The 18,959-nt window shown below is 43.1% G+C and overlaps 1 protein-coding gene across 6 annotated transcripts in view; it reads right to left on the reverse strand.

Moving 5' to 3' along the window:
- Positions 1–18,959, reverse strand: part of ST3GAL1 (ST3 beta-galactoside alpha-2,3-sialyltransferase 1) — a 66,819-nt gene that overhangs the window by 16,284 nt on the left and 31,576 nt on the right. For 3 of the 6 annotated variants that reach the window (XM_015856354.2, XM_015856350.2, XM_015856352.2), the window contains exon 2: positions 7,680–8,412. In XM_015856354.2, coding sequence (XP_015711840.1) covers positions 7,680–7,991 — 312 coding nt within the window. In that variant the 5' untranslated portion in view covers positions 7,992–8,412. Of the gene's footprint in view, positions 1–7,679; positions 8,413–8,542; positions 8,655–8,698; positions 8,718–9,591; positions 9,611–18,959 lie in introns of those variants that run through there. The other 3 variants (XM_015856353.2, XM_032442910.1, XM_015856351.2) reach the window with 3 other exon arrangements.

The raw sequence follows: 18,959 nt of genomic DNA on the forward strand, positions 1-18,959 counted from the left end.
GATGTTACAAACATATACTCACATACCTAAACCTGTGTGTTCTTTATGAATCCAGTCTGACCTCATTTTCAAAACTAATTGGCCTACAAGCAAACTACTTAATGTTAGCCTAATCCTGCAGCCTTCAAAATAAATGAGGGCTTTTCACAGCTTGCCACAGAATGCAGTATCAGGCAGAAAAATCCCATTTTTAAGAAGGAACTTGTTTTGAGTTATTTGAACACACGTGTACACACTATTTGCATACTCCTCTTTCTATAAAGACTGAACTGACTTTAAATGCCTTTAAGAAAAGAAAGAGAAAACCACCAAACATTGCTTCAAAACATTTTAAAGAACATAATCATTCTAAGGAAAACAAAAATCTATTCTTGAACTGATTTTGCCCAACAAAATTCAGATAGAGAAGGTAATTTTCAGAAAATCCTAAGCACCTGAGCCTTCTTTTTATGTTAAATTATCTTTTCAGACAGAATGATAGCATCAGTAAAGGAAACAAACAGTAGCACTTACTTTTATTTGTGCATGAAGGTGATATCAAGCATTATGGACAGGCACCTCAATTTGCACATAACTAAGATCTGAAGTGTCTTTCTGTTACGCTGTTATCGGTCACTACTAGCTGCACTGCAGTTAAATTAAAACATGGTCACCAAACCCAGCCAGAAGGCAAGATACCATTGTCCTAAAATCTCTCAGTTACACAGAATTTCTTCAGCAGTGACCAGTACTGGCTTCACAGACTGCAAAGGCCTTAAATAGGAGGAGGACTTTGTGCTGAACAACCATTCAGGAAAACACCAGTCCCTCATTAAAAGTGCTGCTTTCATATCCTCAGTGATTATCTGATTGGACTAAGGACTAATCTTCAATCAGAATTGGTTAGCCTGTGACTTTGCAGCAGTACAAAGTAGAACATGCAATAAAGATGGTTAACTCCAAGGCATATCTCTTGTAAAACTTCAGACATAATATGCAGCCAAGTTCCCTATTTCACAATGTTTATTTGACTTCTTGAAAATGTCTGTTTTAATAGCTTTATCGTTACAAGCCGATTATGGTTCACTTTCCCACACCAAATATATCTACGACCAGTTTGGCATTTCCCATAAATGAATAACAGTGAGGAGCGTTAAGTCTATCCCTGTCATGAGAAGCAGAGCCATGTAAACCCTGGCAGTGCAGAAGGCAGCACAGTGTCCACTTGGAGCTCTGCTGGGATGTGATTTTCCCTCCAGTGCTGTAGGCATGTGCCAGGGATATGGGTATGGACGTAGATGCTGGAAACAAGTTTAAATACATTGGAATACCTGAACCGTGTGTCCTTGGTGAAGCCACTGGTTTTCCCCAAAGTCTTTGCAATCAACAGCCTTATCTAACGGTGCAGTTTAATCTCTTGCCCAAGTCCAAAAGGAGTCTTAACCTGACTTGTGTCCATATATCAAATATCTGTAGATTGCAAAACACTCTATCTCTAGCTCCCCAAGAATGAGAGACCAGAAACCTGGGGATTTCTGTTTTTATATCTCAGAAGGTTTCCCTAGGCTCTTTGGTACCAACACACCGCCAGTAATGGTACCAAGTATTGCTAAGAAGCAACACTCAAAGCTAACTAAGGGCATGCAAGGGGAAGATGTGAATTCAACCATGGCCGCTCAGAGCTAATAGCTTGGACCAAGGACACTGAAATCAAAGAGTCTAGAAGGGAAAGTCTCATGGTGGTCCTGGATATTAGGAAAAAATTATTCTCCAAAAGAGCAGTAATTAATTGCAACAAACTGCCCAGGGAGGTGGTTGAATTACATCCCTAGAAGTCTTCAAGAACCATGTAGATACATCACTTAGTGACATGATTTAGTGGGCATGGTGGGGATAGGTCAGTGGTTAGACAGGGTGATCTTAGTGGGCTTTTCCAACCTTAATGGTTCCCTGACTCTAAGTTTGGCACTGCATTATATTAGACACACCTTCAAAATCCCAGTATATAAGCATGTAGAAAATATTCTGCTTAGCCTGAATGTAGATGCAAATGTGTCAAGCCTGGGTCAGGACACAACTAAGTAAGTGGTGGAAAGCCGTAGGTGTGGGCCTGGCAGCAAAAGGCAAAAGGCAAGAACACTGCCAGGCAGCCAAGGGAAGAAATACTGTTTTTTCAGTGCTTTTTCTTTTTTAAAATTGTCTTTAAAAGACAGAGACTTAAGCCCCATGAGAACCTCTTTTGCACAGCTACTAATTGCCTTGCTGCAGCAGTTTGGAGGCATTAACACTCAGACAGCACATCCCAGTCATAAGACATTGTACAAAGATTAATCCTAGCAACAGCCTGATGGGGCAAATGCAGGTAATCTCCATTTTGCAGACCAAAGGAAAGGTTAAAAGGAGACCATCAATTTTTAAAATGTCTCCTCAGTCTGGAAAATACGACATTATTATTGTTATACTTAATGTCCTGTAATTACTATGCATCAAAAAGATTTAAGGGGAGAATATAGGGCCTTTCAAGGGTTTGGGCTGGCTTTGTGTAATGATTTGTGTCTGTCATAAAATATACATTTTCAAATATAAATGTAATGTGCATTTTTTATGTAAATAGCACACAGTAATGTGTGCATGCCAAATTGTATGATTTCCAGTTTCCACGGCTGGTATGAGCCACCTCCACAAGAGCACAAAGATCCTACCTCTGCCAGCTCTGTGTGCCCATGTTTCTGGCTTCAGGAAGCTTGCAGTTCAGCAGAACTGAGCCTGGAGTTCAGAGGGACTGCAGGTTCAAAGCACTTTCAAATCCAACTATCTTCACCATAGGTGAACTTGGTGGTGCAGCCCAGCTGGACACAAAAGAGAGTACTGGTGGGGGCATGAGGAAACACAACATTCTTTCTCTCAGTATGTCCAAGGCTGGTCTGAACCCAAGCAGGATGACACCAGGTTACACCAAGAATGTACAGCCACTGGGACTCCATTAGGCTCTACCTTCTGAAGGGAATACGCCACCTTCAAGGCGCTGAACCCTTGGTACTGCATTTCAAGCATCACAGACAGTGTCCCAGTTTTAAAGATTTCTTGTGATCAAAGTGTTTGGATAAATTTTCTACAAAGAGCATTCAAAATGCATGACTCAGGTGCCAAGATAATGCCTTAAAAATAAGAGCAGCTTCCACGTGCATGTGGCAGGGATGCCCTTTTATTCACGGTCTAGTGAGCAAGTCTTTAAGCCATACATTACGCTTCTTCTTACAACCACGAGGCCTAAAAGCTAACATTTTCTTTTAGATATGCTAATCAAACATGCCCAAGAGCTGAGCTTTCTTAAAAGAAAAAAAAAAAAAAAAGGAAAAAAAAGAAAACAAACCCCTCCAATATGATAAGACTCAAGATAAAACTTGATAATGTGGAAGTTTATGAACGATGTGCCAGGAAACTCTGAACCTGATTTTACTTATTATAGATTGAGTGGAGTTATTTGGAATTAAGAACAGCAAGTTCCAATCTTGCATTTTTTATACTCTCTGACCACTAAAAACAATGAAGGAAAACTTTCAGAACAAAACAAGAGACCTATAAATAAATGCTATGCCATGTTACAGCATGTATTTATTGCCCCAGTATCCTGTATGTGGGTTAGTGAATTCAGTGGGATTGTCTATGGCACTTGCTTCAAAGAACAATGGAAAACTTGAAAGTGAGTCTGTTGCTCAGGAAAGTGGGATGGAAAATAGGAAGAAATGCTGCACATGGCATAAGGTGACAACTTCCAAACACTGAGACTCTGACAGTCCCTGAAATGCAAGATGAGTAAAGGCAGATGGACAAAAAGACCAGAGACCACCATGGAGAGGAAGGAGATGGAGAGGAGAGAGAGACGAGAGGAGAGGAGAGGAGAGGAGAGGAGAGGAGAGGAGAGGAGAGGAGAGGAGAAGGACAAACTAAATCAAAGGAGGGTTTATCTCCTTGGTGGATTTAAGCAAATGAAAAGCAAGTAACAGCCATACAAAGAAGTTCCTTGTTTCTGTAAACACAGACACAACCAGGCAGATTTTAAGACCTTCACACATAGCAAGAGTATTTCCCTCCAAAAGGCCACATCCCACCAAGCCAGTTGCATATTCTACAAACACACCACGAAGGACATTGGTAACCATGCAAAGAGCTGCAAGCAAGTGAAATCATCGTGTCCTTTGGCCTCACACGTCACTTCACCTCAAATCCTTGTCATTAGGCTCTGAAATCAGTTATGACTCTGCTAGAAGTGGAGAGACACGCCACGCCACGTCATCGTTTGGCTGAATAACCCCTATTCACACAGAATCACAGAATCTTAGGGGTTGGAAGGGACCTCCAGAGATCAACGAGTTCAACCCCCCTGCCAAAGCAGGTTCCCTACACAAGGTCAAACAGTTTGTTGTCCAAGCGGGACTTGAATATCTCCAGAGAAGGAGACTCCACAACCCCCCCAGGGCAGCCTGTTCCAGTGCTCCGTCACCCTCACCATAAAGAAGTTATTGTGAACATTCATGCGGAACTTCCTATGCTCCAGTTTCTGGCCATTTCCCCTCGTCCTGTCTCCACACACTGCTGAAAAGAGTCTGGCCTCACCACTTTGCCCCCACACTTCAGATATTTATAGACCTGGATCAGGTCCCCTCTCGGTCTTCTTTTCTCAAGGCTAAACAGACTCAGTTCGTTTAGCCTTTCCTCATAGGGGAGATGCTCCAGGCCCTTCACCATTTTATTGGCCCTCTGCTGGACTCTTTCCAAGAGATCCCTGTCTTTTTTGTACTGGGGTGCCCAGAACTGGACACATTACTCCAGATGAGGCCTTACCAGGCAGAGTAGAGGGGCTGGATCACCTCCCTTGACCTGCTGGCCACGTTCTTTTTAATGCATCCCATTCATAACTTTAGCAGCAGGGTTAATAAGAAGGGAGGATGGGCTAAGCTTGACAGAGCAACCTCTCCAGCAAGGGCTCCACATGTATTTAGCTCATATCACATTTGTCTTCCCATTATACCACAGACACAGCCTTATACAAGAATCCCAGCAAAGTCACCCTCCTCTCAATTACAGGGTAATGAAAGCATCACACTGTCTGAGTCTGTCCTGTAAGCATTTCTGCCTTGAAATGAAGCTGAAGTAACAACTAGCTATTTCAGATCTCCTCGTGCTTCATCTTTTAAGTACAAATATAGTAAAAAGTCACCAATCACTGACTTAGCAAAGCAAGCAACCACAAAATGTGGTCACGAGCACTGTTTTCTTTAAGACTGGCAGAAATCACTAAATAAACTTGAAAAACGATACTAGAACTGAACAGCAGAAAAAGGGCTGATCCAGGATGCACCTGGGATACACCAGCTGTAGAAACAACTCAGACTGTCTCAGAAAGGGCTCCTCAAATTGGTTGCAACCAGGAGCTGCAGGGCTCCTTCACTATTTACCATTAGATGAGGGCAAGTGGTCTCAGTGTGTGGCTGATTTCCTCTAAACAAAGCAGTTTTGGGTGGCACCAAATCATTTCACATGTTCTGGTTGAAGTTCTGACTGGTGGAGGAAGTGTAGAGATCTTCCGTCCAAGAAAAAGATACTTTGATTTTGTGTTCTGAAATAGTGTATTCCCTTTGAACTTGACCTGAATTTTAAAAATGAAGGAAAACACTAAAAATAGAGTCAGACAGACCTGAAAATTTAGGGGAAGGAAAAAGAAAACAAGCTTTGGGCTGTCCTGAAAGTCTCTCCATGTAGCCAATAAAGAACCCTCCTCTCCAAATACCTGTTTCAAGTTGAATCAATGTTAGATATTTGTGCTTTTTCAGTTTCACTACAAGAAGGAGAATCAGACATTTAGTACTGAAAGTCCCAGGTTTTCTTCCTTTTTTTTAACTTTTATTTTAAAGAGAGAATGCATTCAAGTCTCATGTTTAAATCAAAGCTGGGTCTGAGTGCAGAACTTCAGCTTGTCATCTTCCCTTTTAATGGATCTGGCACAACCCAGCTGAGAAATAGGGGGACCAGAAGGAAAAGCATATGAGGGCAGCAAGAAAATACATGAGTGACTGAAAACAGCTGTCATGGCAAAAGGGCAGATGAAAGGATGAAAGAGCTGGAATATGAGGCTAACAGCCCCAAAGTGGGCTTTTTCATAAAATGAGGATATATTTTATGTAACAGTTAAACATTGCAGTTTACTGGCAGCTCTTTTCCACCAGAAAATACAACAGGCAATGGAGTGAGAAGTGATAAATCAGATCCAGCCTTGTTTCTACAGCACCTGACACCTCTTCTGAGACCTGAACCCCCTCAACATGCGCATGAATGTCCACCTTATTTTCACATTAAGGGCTGTGCACAGGAGACCAAGTTGTAGGCAGTTGTGTGTTCAAAGAAAAGCTCTGTGAAACTATTTTTTTTTCTCTGTCAGAAAAGGAAGGGGAAGCAACTCATCATGAAACCAGCCAGAACCTGTGCTTTAGCAGCTGGGCAGCAGGGGCCATCAGCAACTCGTTTAACGCAAGATCTCGTTTCAAGAAAACACAAAAGGGGCTTCAATTAGACAAACCTTCAGGAAACACCTTCTTCCCTCTTGTGCTTCTGGAACAAAATATCCACTAGCTTTTATGATGCTGAGATCCAGTTCTTTGCACCACCCAGTCCCAAGGACACATACAGGCTGCTCCCTCCCTGTGACCCACTATGTACCTGTGTGCCTCGCAGACCTGTTTTACGTCACCAGCAACAATGCAGCCCGTGCTTATGCACCTGGAATGAATCATTTTCTGTTTAATCCTGCTAATTATTTACATGCCTTACAGTCAGGAGAGCCCCAAGCGAATTTCACACTTCCCAACAAGTTTGTTTTGCTGCCTCAACAAAAAGGTAAAAGGCCTTTTTTTACCACCTGAGGCATAATAAACCACACTGCAAATTCTTGTCCTTACAACAAGAAGGGAGGAAAAGGTAATACTGAGATTTGCAAATCCCTAGATCTGCTAGGGTATTTCATAGAATCATTTGAGTTGGAAGGGACCTTTAAAGGTCATCTAGTCCAACCCTTGTGCACTGAACAGGGACACCTGTTACAGATAAATCAGGTTGCTCAGAGCCCCATCCAGCCTGATATTGAGTGTTTCTAGGAATGGGGCATCCACCACACCTCAGGGCAACATATGCCAGTGCTCCACCACCTTTACTGTAAAAACCTTTTCCTTATATCTATTCAAAACCACCCCTCTTTTAGTTTGACACCATTTCCCCTTGCCCTGTCACAACAAATCCTGTTAAAGAATCTGTCCCCTTCTGTCTTACAGCCCCCTTCAGATATCAAAAAGCTGCCCTCTGGTCTCCCTGGAGCCTTCTCTTTTCGAGGCTGAACAGCCCCAGCTCTCTTAGCCTGTCCATGTAGGGAAGGTGTTCCAACCTTTGGATCACTTTTGTGGTCCTCCCGTGGACATGCTCCAAAGCCATTTTCCTAACTTGCAACAAACAACATATGCAACAAGTCTCTGTGTGGTAAACATCAGCAAAAACACTCATTTTCTCCCAGTTCTGACTGCCTCGTCAGCCAGGACCACAAATATATCCAGTAGGAATTACCTCCCACTATCTGCTCGGCATCCCCTGAGGCCCTAAATCTCAACACACCAAGGGTAGCCCTCCTCCCCTCCATCACGCCTTCCACTTACCAGCCACCACCTGTAGCTGTCCTCTGGGATCAAGGCATTTTGTGAGGTCAGGAAAGGTTGCATAGTTGAGTTAAACCTCTGGTCGAACCAGAGGGAATGTCCCAGCTCGGAAATACAGGTGCTACAGCTGCACGGCCTCCGAGGAAAATTGATGAGCCTTCGGATGTGCTCAGAAAACTGAGTGATGATATGTTTAGGATCCCAAGTGATCATGGTTACCTGGTGCTTGTAGTTCAGCAGGAAAGACGTCACCGTGACAAGCACAAAGGCAAATGTGAAGACCTTCAAGTTCCTTTTCCTGATGGTGACCATCTTGCTGCTGGTGGAGCACGACGTGGGGGGAAGCTAAGGCAACAAGGACAGGCTGCTGCTGGCCCTCTCAGGGCTGGTCACCACCTGGGGCCTAGGCTGCACCTACTGACTGCAGTACCTCCGTCCATGGGGGAAGAAGATTCGTCTTCCCCAGACAGGCTTTAAAAAAAGGCAAAACTGGGTATTTTTTTTCCTCCCCTCACGGTGCTTGGAAGTCTCTCCCACTATGGCTTCAACAAAGACAGGTCCTCATCCTTCCACATTCCAGGTTTTCTGTGCAGGACCCAAAGTGTAGAAAGCAGAGCTTGGTTCTTTCTTTCCTCGTAGATAGTTCACCAAGAATCAGATCATCCGGGAGTGTATATTCCAGCAGAGAAATGTACTTTGATGTCCATTTAAGCCATATACAGCTGTCTGCAGCCTGGAGACGCACACACAGAAAAAGAAAGAAAAACAAATGTCAGAGTTTCCATGCTTTTTGCTGCCCATCCCAAAACTTCTGAGCCCTCAACACAGCACCAGCTATGACTTAAGCTGCCCTACATGCATACCAAGGAGTTTCCGGCTGAAATTTCCGAAAGGGCAGAACATCGACCTGTGAACGCTGAGTCCCCTTTATACTGAGTCAGTCACAGCTCTCCTGCCTTGTTTGAATTACAGTTCAGTCATTTGAATAGCAATGAAACACCTTACTCCCTTAGGCTGACCTTGATAGCCACCAGATACACCAAGTATGCATAACGCGATCCAGCTGAACAAAAAGCACCAGACACAGGAGGGAAGGACAAGAAGGAAGAGAAACTGGCTCCCTTCTCTTTCTCCCCCAACAAGCTTCATTTCCTAAGTATTAGGGCTGGATTTGTAGTTCGGAGAAAGCTAAGCAAGAACAGCTCATATGTTCTGGGACAGATGCAGGAAGTTAAAGGACAAATGGCCTTTGTTTTGCATGGATTATTGTTATTTTCCCTCTTACTGCCAAGGCAGGCTAGGTACGGCCAGCTTTTGATCTCAAAGGTTCCCCTGAGATCCCAGACAGGCAAAGAGGCAGGGAGTGGGGGCTGCTGAGCAACCCAGAGAGGAGATTTAAACAAGCACCAAGTCTTTAAAAGCTGAAAAATGGATCCCTTCCTCCCACAGCACCACTGTTTCGTGGGAAGAAAATGTCTTGTGGTTTTTAAAATTTGGATCTTTGCAAAAAAAAGGCCTCTAAAGTGCCATTGCTTAATGAACATTCTCTTGACTAAAAAAAACCACTGCATTAGAATCTGCATTAGAATACATGCAGTTTGTGAAAAAGCAATAGCTGGGCAAACAAAGTCTCATGGACTTAGCTTCAGGCATCCAGCCAGAAAAGAAAGAGCAAAACAGCAACTGCTATCTGTCAGAAATTCCCGTATTAAACTACTCTCTGTAGGATCCCTCCCATTTCAACCCCTGAGCCGAGGCTCCTCCAAACAAAGGAAGGAGGCTGCTGCCTCTTCACATGGGGATCTGCAAGGAGGCCCTCAAGGCCAAACTGCTCTTCCAAAGGGCTGGACATAGGTACAACAATTTTTCAGAGTTGTTGTTTAAGTATTTACTGAGTTCTGTAAAGCCAAACCTGAAAGCAGGAGCTCCGATCATGGTTGTGAACCCCTGCTCTGCTCCAAGTTTCTCCTCCGTGATGGGCAGTGCATGCCACCCAGTGAGTCGCTGCTTGCCAAATGCCCTGAGATTTATTTGCTGCCTGGACCAAACAAATGCAACCAAGGCTGACAAGCAGGTCAACCTGGATAACGAAAGGCTTTATTAACCCAGGATGCTCAGGCAGTGAATTACACTGTAGAGAGTAATTCTATGTGCCTGTCTCTAAAATGAACATTTTGAAGGGACCTGTGGTGAGATTTGGTGCTAACCAGAGACCTCCCTGGGTACAGTTTGGGATTCACATTCCAAAAGGCACTGGGGGTGAGGTCACCAATGCCTTGGAGAGCAAGAATGGGATTTTAACAGCCCTGTACACACCAGTTGGTCTCTGTGCCAGTGAGCGGTCCCAAATGTGTTTGATTTTCTGGTATGGATGCAGTTGCTAGTCTAAACAAAAACACAGCCCACAACCTCCCCAAGCAGTGCCAAGTCCCAGAAGCAAATTGATTCTCCATTTACAGGCTACATAATTCAAAAGCTGCGATGTTGTCGGGTTGAACTCCTGCTGTTAATGTTGAGTCAAGTCGCTGTTTGTCAACACAGTCTCTGTTTTTCAGCTATTTTTAAGTGGAGGAGGGAGGGGACCCTCCTTGGAAACGCCTATAAAATGGAGTATTGTTCAGAAAAGAACACAATTGCAGCCTCAAGAATAAACAACTATTTCACTAAGATTTTTTTTAAAAACTGATCTATGCTTAAACTTACATTTAGAACTAAAAAAAATACGCTGTGTTTATGCAGTGAACTGCAGTGACTCCAAACTGCAGTCATACCACCTGCTATAGCAAGGGGCAAAGGTGAGAAAGCAGCAGAACTCCCATGGCCCTTTTCCAGTGTGGAAACGCACACCACGCACTCTATTTTAATTCTCGCTATTTCCGTTTTCTTAGGAATGCTTGTGTTTCCTATGGGCACCCAGAATAGGAAAAGATATATATAAATACATCCTGACAGAAAAGCTCTCGGGACTATAAATATGATTTAGGGCCTGAGGAAAAGGCATGCTGAAATGAATAGAAAAAGTTTTCATCAGCTTTGCTGTGACTTGGATGAGGCCCATTTTTTTTCTGCTTTTAACACAAGTTACATCCAACCCAGTGACCAGGATTTTCTTTCTTCCTTTCACTGAGGATTCTACTGCATCTGAGACCATGCACTGTGCTAGAAGAGTGGGGAAATGCTAAAGTAGCAGCCCTACGTTTGCTGCTGACATGAGGCCTGGCACACAGGGCTAGTGACTACAACCCCCCTTCTAGAGTTGTTCTTTCACCTCTCTATGCCATTTGCACTAGTCAGTTGAAGTTATTGCAGAAAAGGAGTGTGCAACCAGACACGGTTTTATCAACACAACTCACCATGACCTTGACATTCACGTATCTGCAAACAGGTTATTTTGGCATTGGACCAAGGAACAATTCCTGGGAACTTAAGATGTGAAGGTTTAAATAATGTGCCCAGCCCTGCTCAGCTATGATGCACTGACAGTTTAATAGGGTTGAACTGCAGTGTACCTATGCCTAGCTTTGTCTGTTGGCAGCAGGTTAAGCTATCTAAGCTACTGAGTGCTTAAGGTCTTATCTGCAGTCTGGATTTCTCCTGCTTCCTTCCTACTGCCTCCTGCTTCCTACGTATACCCTTGTCCTCATGTAACTTAATTCTGCAGCAAACTCACACTACACAGTGGCATACAATGCAGAGAATATGCAAAATCGCATTTCTCAGGCAAGATCAAAAGTGAGGCAGGTTCCTTCGTGGTGGGTTCTAAGTGAAGGAGTGGTTCCAGTGTGACTCCACGGTCATAAAGGAGGGCATAGCTTAGTCCTCTGTTTAAGTTTTATGAACTGAAATAAAATATCCTGGGACTAATCCACTGCAATTGACTGTGTGCAATGCTCTCTTGTATTCTAGAAAGAAGGAAAAGCAACACCATTTATTTCCTCCTACGGTAGACCGTATTTGTCCTGCAAAATCTAAAGATTTTGCCAACTTGGAATGTGGGTAAAATCATATTTGTGCAATAGGCTAATATAAAGATACTCCTAAGACCTTCAATCAAAGCCTATTTCCTCAAGCACAGGGGCATGAGGGCAGATGAAAACGTGAAATAATGACTAAGAAGAAGAGATACCCTGAGTCAATTTTCCATACGCAGCACACTGGTGAGAACAGCACAAAAGCAACAAGAAGCAGCATCCTTGTACAGTGGCATTTCCAGCTTCCCACGCAGACTTTGAATGGCTCAAAGGTCTCGAGGTGCTTTGCATTCACAAACCACATCCTGATCTTCTCTGGTCTGCGTCACCCCACATGAGGTGCTGAGGGACAAGGTGACTTGCTTCAGCACTCTCATGAGGGTAACCATTGCACAGCACCTTTGTACAAGCCCTAGTACTGCATGGCTGGGAAATGAAGGTGCCAAGGAGTAGTGAATTGCTGCAGTTTTATTTCAGGTCACTCCTCTGTATTAGAAAGACTGCAGCACAACAGCACATGCCCATTTTCAGGAGCACAGCTCCAATTACCCTCCCTGCAAAAAACCCAAACCTGAGTTATTTTTCCAGCTAAGCTACTGACAGCTATATTGTTGTCAAGCCTTTTGCAACACAAGCTGCATTTCCTCAAGCACATTTCCTGTTGTTTTAGGACTTTTTCCTATTCATACTCCTCCTGAGTAACTACTTTTCTAACCTTGGGTCTCAGAGCCCTGTCCTGGGAGGCACCACAAAGAGGCAAAACGAAATCTTGCTTTACTGTACAAATGAAGGTCCCAAATGTTTTAGCTTGTCCCTGGAAAAACACATGTAATTTTCCACCTCAGTTCTGTGCTAAATCCTGGAAAGGCTCAGTGAATGGGACTGTGTTATTCTAAATCACGGGCCTGACTGCCCTGCCCCAGCTCATCGCTGGCTCCTTCCCACTGCTAGCAGCTGGCTGACATTTAGAAACACTTCACTGGTCTGACACCTTGCCAAAGACCTTTGAGCATGAGGCTTTTGCTATGTGAGATGGATTGAGAGATTACAAGACAGTCTGACAACTCCTCAGAGTTAAACGTGAATCTCCCTTATGCAGACAATGCTGGGAGCCCATGCAAGACCTCTGGGCCATCTCCATCACCTCCAGGTGATCACTCTCAGAAGGAACCAAGGATCACACGAAGGATGCAAACACCAGGGGATGCTGCCCATGCTCCAGCAACACAGGTGTCACTGCCTCTGCCACCAAAAGCCCCCCAGGATGCTATTTTGGAAAAGCATCAGCTGGCATATGTGGGTGGTGAGACTATCAAGAGAAGCTGTGGATGCCCCGTCTCTGGAAGTACTCAAAGTCAGGTTGGATGGGGCTTTGGGCAATGTGGTATAGTGAGAGATAATCCTGACCATGACAGGGGGTTGGTTTAGATCGAAGAATCTCTTCCAACCAAACTACTCTTATGATTCCATGAGCTTGGTCTTTTCCGTCCACAAGTTAATTAACATCAAACTGTGTTTTGTTTCTCAGAGTTAAGTGGAAGTTCTTGCCCATCCTGATAGGGGTGACACAGGTGCTCCTGTCCCGTGTGTACTGAACAGCAGCTCCAAGTCCCACCTGTGTTTTAATCAGTAAGAGAATGATCTGTAACTCCCCTGCCACATATCTGACAGCACCGTGAGGAACAAGCCTGTTTGACCGCTGCTGTCAAAAAGGATCACAATACCAAAGTCAGTCTAATGCGTTGATAATACTGCTCAGATTTGTTAAAATGCTCAAGTAACTCCAACTGATCTTATCAACACTGCCTATATGAAAACAAAACAAAATACAAAAAAAATCAAATGAAAACAAAAAGTAAAATTACACATTAGGTAACATTTAAGCTACAAGAAAAATTTGCTTTACTCAAACTTCAAGACAGCAACTCCTCCACGTTTCTTGAATATGTAGCCAGCCCTTGGGCACTGTTTCATCCATCACAATGAATAGGAGAAAAACTGGAGGTGGTTTATGGAGCGTAAATGCACGGCATTTAGGTGCTAGTGATCTGAGAAAAATTATTACCTGTGTCTTATCTGTTACACTTGGGCTGCCCAGGCAGATAAGAGATCTCCTTGGTACTAACAGAGCCCTCCCTGCCTACATGCACAGCAGGTCTGGGCAGTCAGAGTAAGCAAACAGCTTTTTGTGCAAGATATGTACAATATTAACAAAAATCTGGGAGGGGTCGTTGCACTCTACTACCTCAGAATAGATCTTTATCTTAGCAATATTTAACAGGAGTGTTACTACGGTACCTGCAAGTGGAATCTCTGCTGCAGTTCTTGAGGGAAGGGCTGGACAACATCTCAGCTCTTCCCTATCTATTGTATTTATGGCAGAGGTTATCTTGGGAACTGAGCAGAGAAAGGCAGACACTCAAATGAAACCTTTTTAGGGACAAAGGAAGTAGGGAGCTGGTGAGCCAGGAATGGGTCTGAAACAGTCTGCTCTGAGCAGCAGAGCTTGAATTGGACTCTAAATCAGAAACAGCTCAGGAAAACACACGCTGTAATCTGAAGTGTTTGCTCTCTCAGCTGATCCCAATAAAAGAAAAAGATGCTGATGCTACAAAATCATCACAGGATCCCATCAACCTGTCATCTTTTTGATAAACACCACATGAACCTCAGCTGTCTAAGGCTGACATCCCCTTAGGTCCCAGTTATTACTGGAAACCAGAGAGGTGACTGCAACTGTGAAGGTAAAAGCAGGATCAAATCAGCCCGAGTATCTTTTCCATGGGATAAATTGAGAGCGACCACTGAGCTGGGCAATTAATTCTACCCTACAGGCAACTGCACTGCTGAGACATTCCTTTGACCCAACCCTCAGCTTAAGCATCTTTAAAACAAAAGGAAAGCACCAGAGCAAAAGCCATCCTGCCACACTGTGAGCAGCAGCGATTATGGCCAAGGGTGAGGTGGGAGGCTCCCAGGTCTCACCTGGGTTGTGTTGGAAACCAGAGGGGGAATAACATCCTGCAGAAAGCAACATTCTCTCACTAAGAAGTGATCTTTGGATGGGGAGCCTTACTCCTTTCCACACCCATTTTGAGTCATAGGACTCAAAAACAGTACCTCTGCTTCCCTTGTGGTACCTCATTTTCTTTCATATATTCCCAGTTTCCTTTCACATATACACACCTTATGTTTTAAATAGAAAATGCACCACTAGGAACTCTTAAAATATTCTTTTCCTTTCTCATCTTGCAGTCTGCAATGCTGGACAGGCTCAGGATTAACCTGCTGGACTAGGAAGGCTATTCTGCAGTGGGGCAATACACACCAATAGGCTGGGTTCGGATTCTGGTGCTGTCTTTATAGAGGCTGGCACACTAAGAGCCCAAAGCTGAGGCAACAAATACAACAACTTCACAATGAAAATCCAAACATATAATTATTTCATAATGTCTGTCTCTATGAAATGTTCAACTTGTAATAGTTCTTAAAAACATCCAACCAGAGGACTGGACAAATCAAAAACTGCTGTTTGACACCTTTGTCACACTTTGATGTCATAGAGACCACAGTGGGCAGAATGCTTCTGTACTCTGAAATCTTTCCCATGCCATTAGGTGGTATTTAATCAGAGATCAAGCTTTGCTGGCTTTTGCTTGGGAGATCAGGAGATGTCAAAGGGATTTTAAGGACACTCACGTGTGCTTCCACCAAGTGTAATTCTTCAAGAGCTCATGATAGGAACAATCCTAGACATGGAGCTTTTCAAGAACAGTTTGCTTATCTTTCTCTCTTCCCTCCTTTCCTCCTTCCCTTCCTTCCTTCCTTCCTTTGGGGGTGAAGCTAATCAGTTTGCCAAAACTGAAACATTTTGAAGACAAAATGATTTTCCATCTTGATTTTCTGTTTCAAGAAACTTTCAAAAAAAAGAGAAGAACCTTTGACATTTGAAATGAAAACCTCTAGCTCTATTTTCACTCCTGGTAGGATAAGAGCGAAGAAATTTTCACATTTTCTTTTTGGTTTCACTATTTATCAATCTGACTGTATATATATATAAGAATCTTGCACCAGTTCTCCAGAGCCAGTAAGAACGCTACTTTCAGGTAATCCAAGTCCAAAAAGACAAATCAATGGTGGCAACCGCAGTAATAGAAATAGAGGCAAGTTAAAAATATTGTAGAAGAGAATTCCTGTACATGCATTAGTTTCAGTTTTATAGGATTACAGGAGAGGATATAGGATTACTTCAGATTATGGAACACTCTAAACTAAAGGTAGAATTCAATCAGATTGACAACACACACTTTGCTAGTTTGTCTATGAGCATCTAGTTCCCAAACAGTCACCAGGCTGTTTCTGGGTTAAAATCAAGGGAAATGAAGGGTGGGTCCAAATACAGTTGTTCATGTGGAAGATGCTGCAAGGAATATATTGTGAGGAATCTTGATTTCTGATACTAAGTGTGATTAACATGCTGCAGATTGCCTCATAGCACTGTAATTCCAAATCCAGAGGAAGGTTAGATAATAATGATAATGTCAATAATCCCCCAAGCCTAGGAAATAAGTTTCCAGGCCCATGGAATTTCTGCCTGCAAGTAATACTGAACAGTATTTGGCACGGCAGGGTCATTAACTCATTGCATGCATGCTGAGGGCTCCTTGTCAAACCAGCAGCCTCTTAGAATCAACGATACCAACCAGTGCAGCTCTGCATTAAACATTTATTCATCGGACATGCTGCACTCATGCTGGAGAAGGTTTAATAGCACCACAGGGATTTGCTCCTTCATTAACGTGGGATTAGAATTCAGCTTAGTGAAGGCATAGGTGTTGGACAGCCCACAATAAAATCTAGAGGGGTTTTAGCATTTGTGCAGTCTGGACTTGTCAGCCTATGCAAGACACAGAACGTACAAATTAAAATGTCCATTTTTCCATTTACTGTGCGTGCCTCTGAGAGACTGGAAGTCACAGGAAATTTCTAAGGAATCAATAAATAATACATTAAAATATATACATAACAGAGATAAGTAATGCAAGTGGTAATTAATACACCGCGCTACAAGCCAGAATTACAAAGCCATTACGCAGGTCTTTTAAAATGATCGATCATTTATACACCCATAAGAGGAGCACTTGACCTATTTGGATCCAAGCACACTGTGCTCACACATCATCCAGCCTCTGTGCACAATAATCTCCCCTTTTGCCCTACATTAGAATGACTCAGGCTGCCTTTTGTCCAGAGGACTGCCAGATCTCAGACTGTCTCTAATACCTGTTAGGTAGAAGCAGATGCCCAGAGCAGGCAATCTGAATAAGCACCTATGATGTTCTGTGAGTGGAAGCTTTGCTCTGAATTGTGCGCCAGCCTGGATAGAGAAAACAGCAGTATTTCAGCAAAAAGAATCTGTCTTTTTGTCTGGACTTTTTAAGTGTTTGTAGGGAAACAAAGATTAGCATACATCAGAGTGGCACAGAAAAGGCTTTCCGTAATCCTGCATATGAAAATATGTCAAGAGCTGCATGCAAAATGGATTTGCATACATCAGAACTGCAGATACGGCAGCTTGACTGGGCATCCTGAAGTGCATTAAAAATGTTAATACTGAAGTATGTGGATGCTGATAATTGCATCCCGGAGAAATACACAAAAATGAGCACAAAACTATGGCATCCTTTCCACTTATCTTAGTCGGATGGTTGAAACATAAAAAGAGAGAGAACTAAGGTAGCTAGGTACCAGCACTCCTAAAATATTTAAGGGCTTCCTGGTTCAAAGAGAAATACAAAGTATGTCCCATGAAGAAATAATTAGCAGGGAAAATTTTCATTTATTTAATACTAAAATTCTGAACTCTAAATAATGGTATCATACTATAGTCTGAGTTTGAAAAAAAAAGCAGAAATTTTAGCACAGGAAAAAGGTCACTAATTCCATTCTGCACATACAGCATCCGTACCTTCGTCTCACCCTATGTGGGGCTGCCAGCCACATCCTGCTCCATGCCACATCCCAGACTGGATGGGGCTTTGAGCAACTGGTCACTGTCCCTGGAGGTATTCAAGAAATGTGTATTTACAGTACGAAGGAGCATGGTTTACTGGGCAGCATTGGTGGACAGTTGGACTAGATGATCTTAGAGGTCTATCTTAACCTTAATGATTCTATGATTCTAAAAGTGTCAAACCTGAGTAGCTTCCAGAAGCTGCGAATGCATGAGCATCACCTAAAGAAAGGCTTAAAAGCAAGCTCCATCTGGGATGCAACATGGAAGCTACTTAGCAATGCACATAAATACTGCTACTGTGCAAAAAAGTTTCCTACATAAATAGAAAGCTATCTTGTCCTCCTGAAGAAGGATGTCTGTTTCAGACCAGGAAAGGCTACTGCAGTCAATATGGGGTCTTAGGACTCTTGCTCTCACTCACATGAAAAGTGTCATTGAAAACGGGACTTACAAAAATGTCACCACTTCATCTAGCAATAAAGCTCCAGGCAAGTTTTAATGGGCACAGCACTAAAAAGTAAGGGAAAATAAGGGTCTCTGCAACCACAGCAGTGGCCTGGGGCTTTGGGTTTGCTTTTAAATGAGCAATCAATTCAAGTCAATAAGTTTGCTTTGCAAGTGGGAGCTACAGGATCTTTATTTGTGTGGCCTCAATTAAGCTAAGGAAAAAGAAAAGTCATTTCACCTTTAATTAAAATGTCTCAAGGATAGCCAGGAATTTTATATACTGTGAATACATGAAAGCACACCATTCTGCTTGGCTTGGCTTGGTTTTAAATAGGTATGGTAAGTTTTTAATATCTTTTTTCTTTAAGATGCCTTTCTCACTCAAATGTAAGAAGGAAGTCACTGCAAACAGAATTTATAGAATCACAGTATCACAAAGATTGGAAAAGACCACTTAGATCATCTCATCCAACCACCTACCCATCCTCACCATTCCCACTAAACCATGTCCCCTCAGTGACACATCTGCAGGTTTCTTGAACACCTCCAGGGATGGTGACACCAGCACCTCCTTAGGAAGCCTATGCCAATGCCTCACCACTGTTTCTGAGAACAAGTTCTCCATAATGCCAACCTGAAACTCCACTGGCACAACTTGAGGCCATCACCTTTTTCTTTATTACTGTTATGTAGAAGAGGCCAAGCCCCAACTCTCCACAACCTCCTTTCAGGGAGCTGTAGAGAGTGTTAAGTTACCCTCAGAGTCTCCTTGTCTCCAGAATAAATGATCCCAGAAACAATCCTTATAAATTCCCAGAGGAGAACTGATCAGTGATGCTTTATGCA

This window comes from Coturnix japonica, chromosome 2, assembly GCF_001577835.2.
Source record: "Coturnix japonica isolate 7356 chromosome 2, Coturnix japonica 2.1, whole genome shotgun sequence".
Taxonomy (NCBI): domain Eukaryota; kingdom Metazoa; phylum Chordata; class Aves; order Galliformes; family Phasianidae; genus Coturnix; species Coturnix japonica.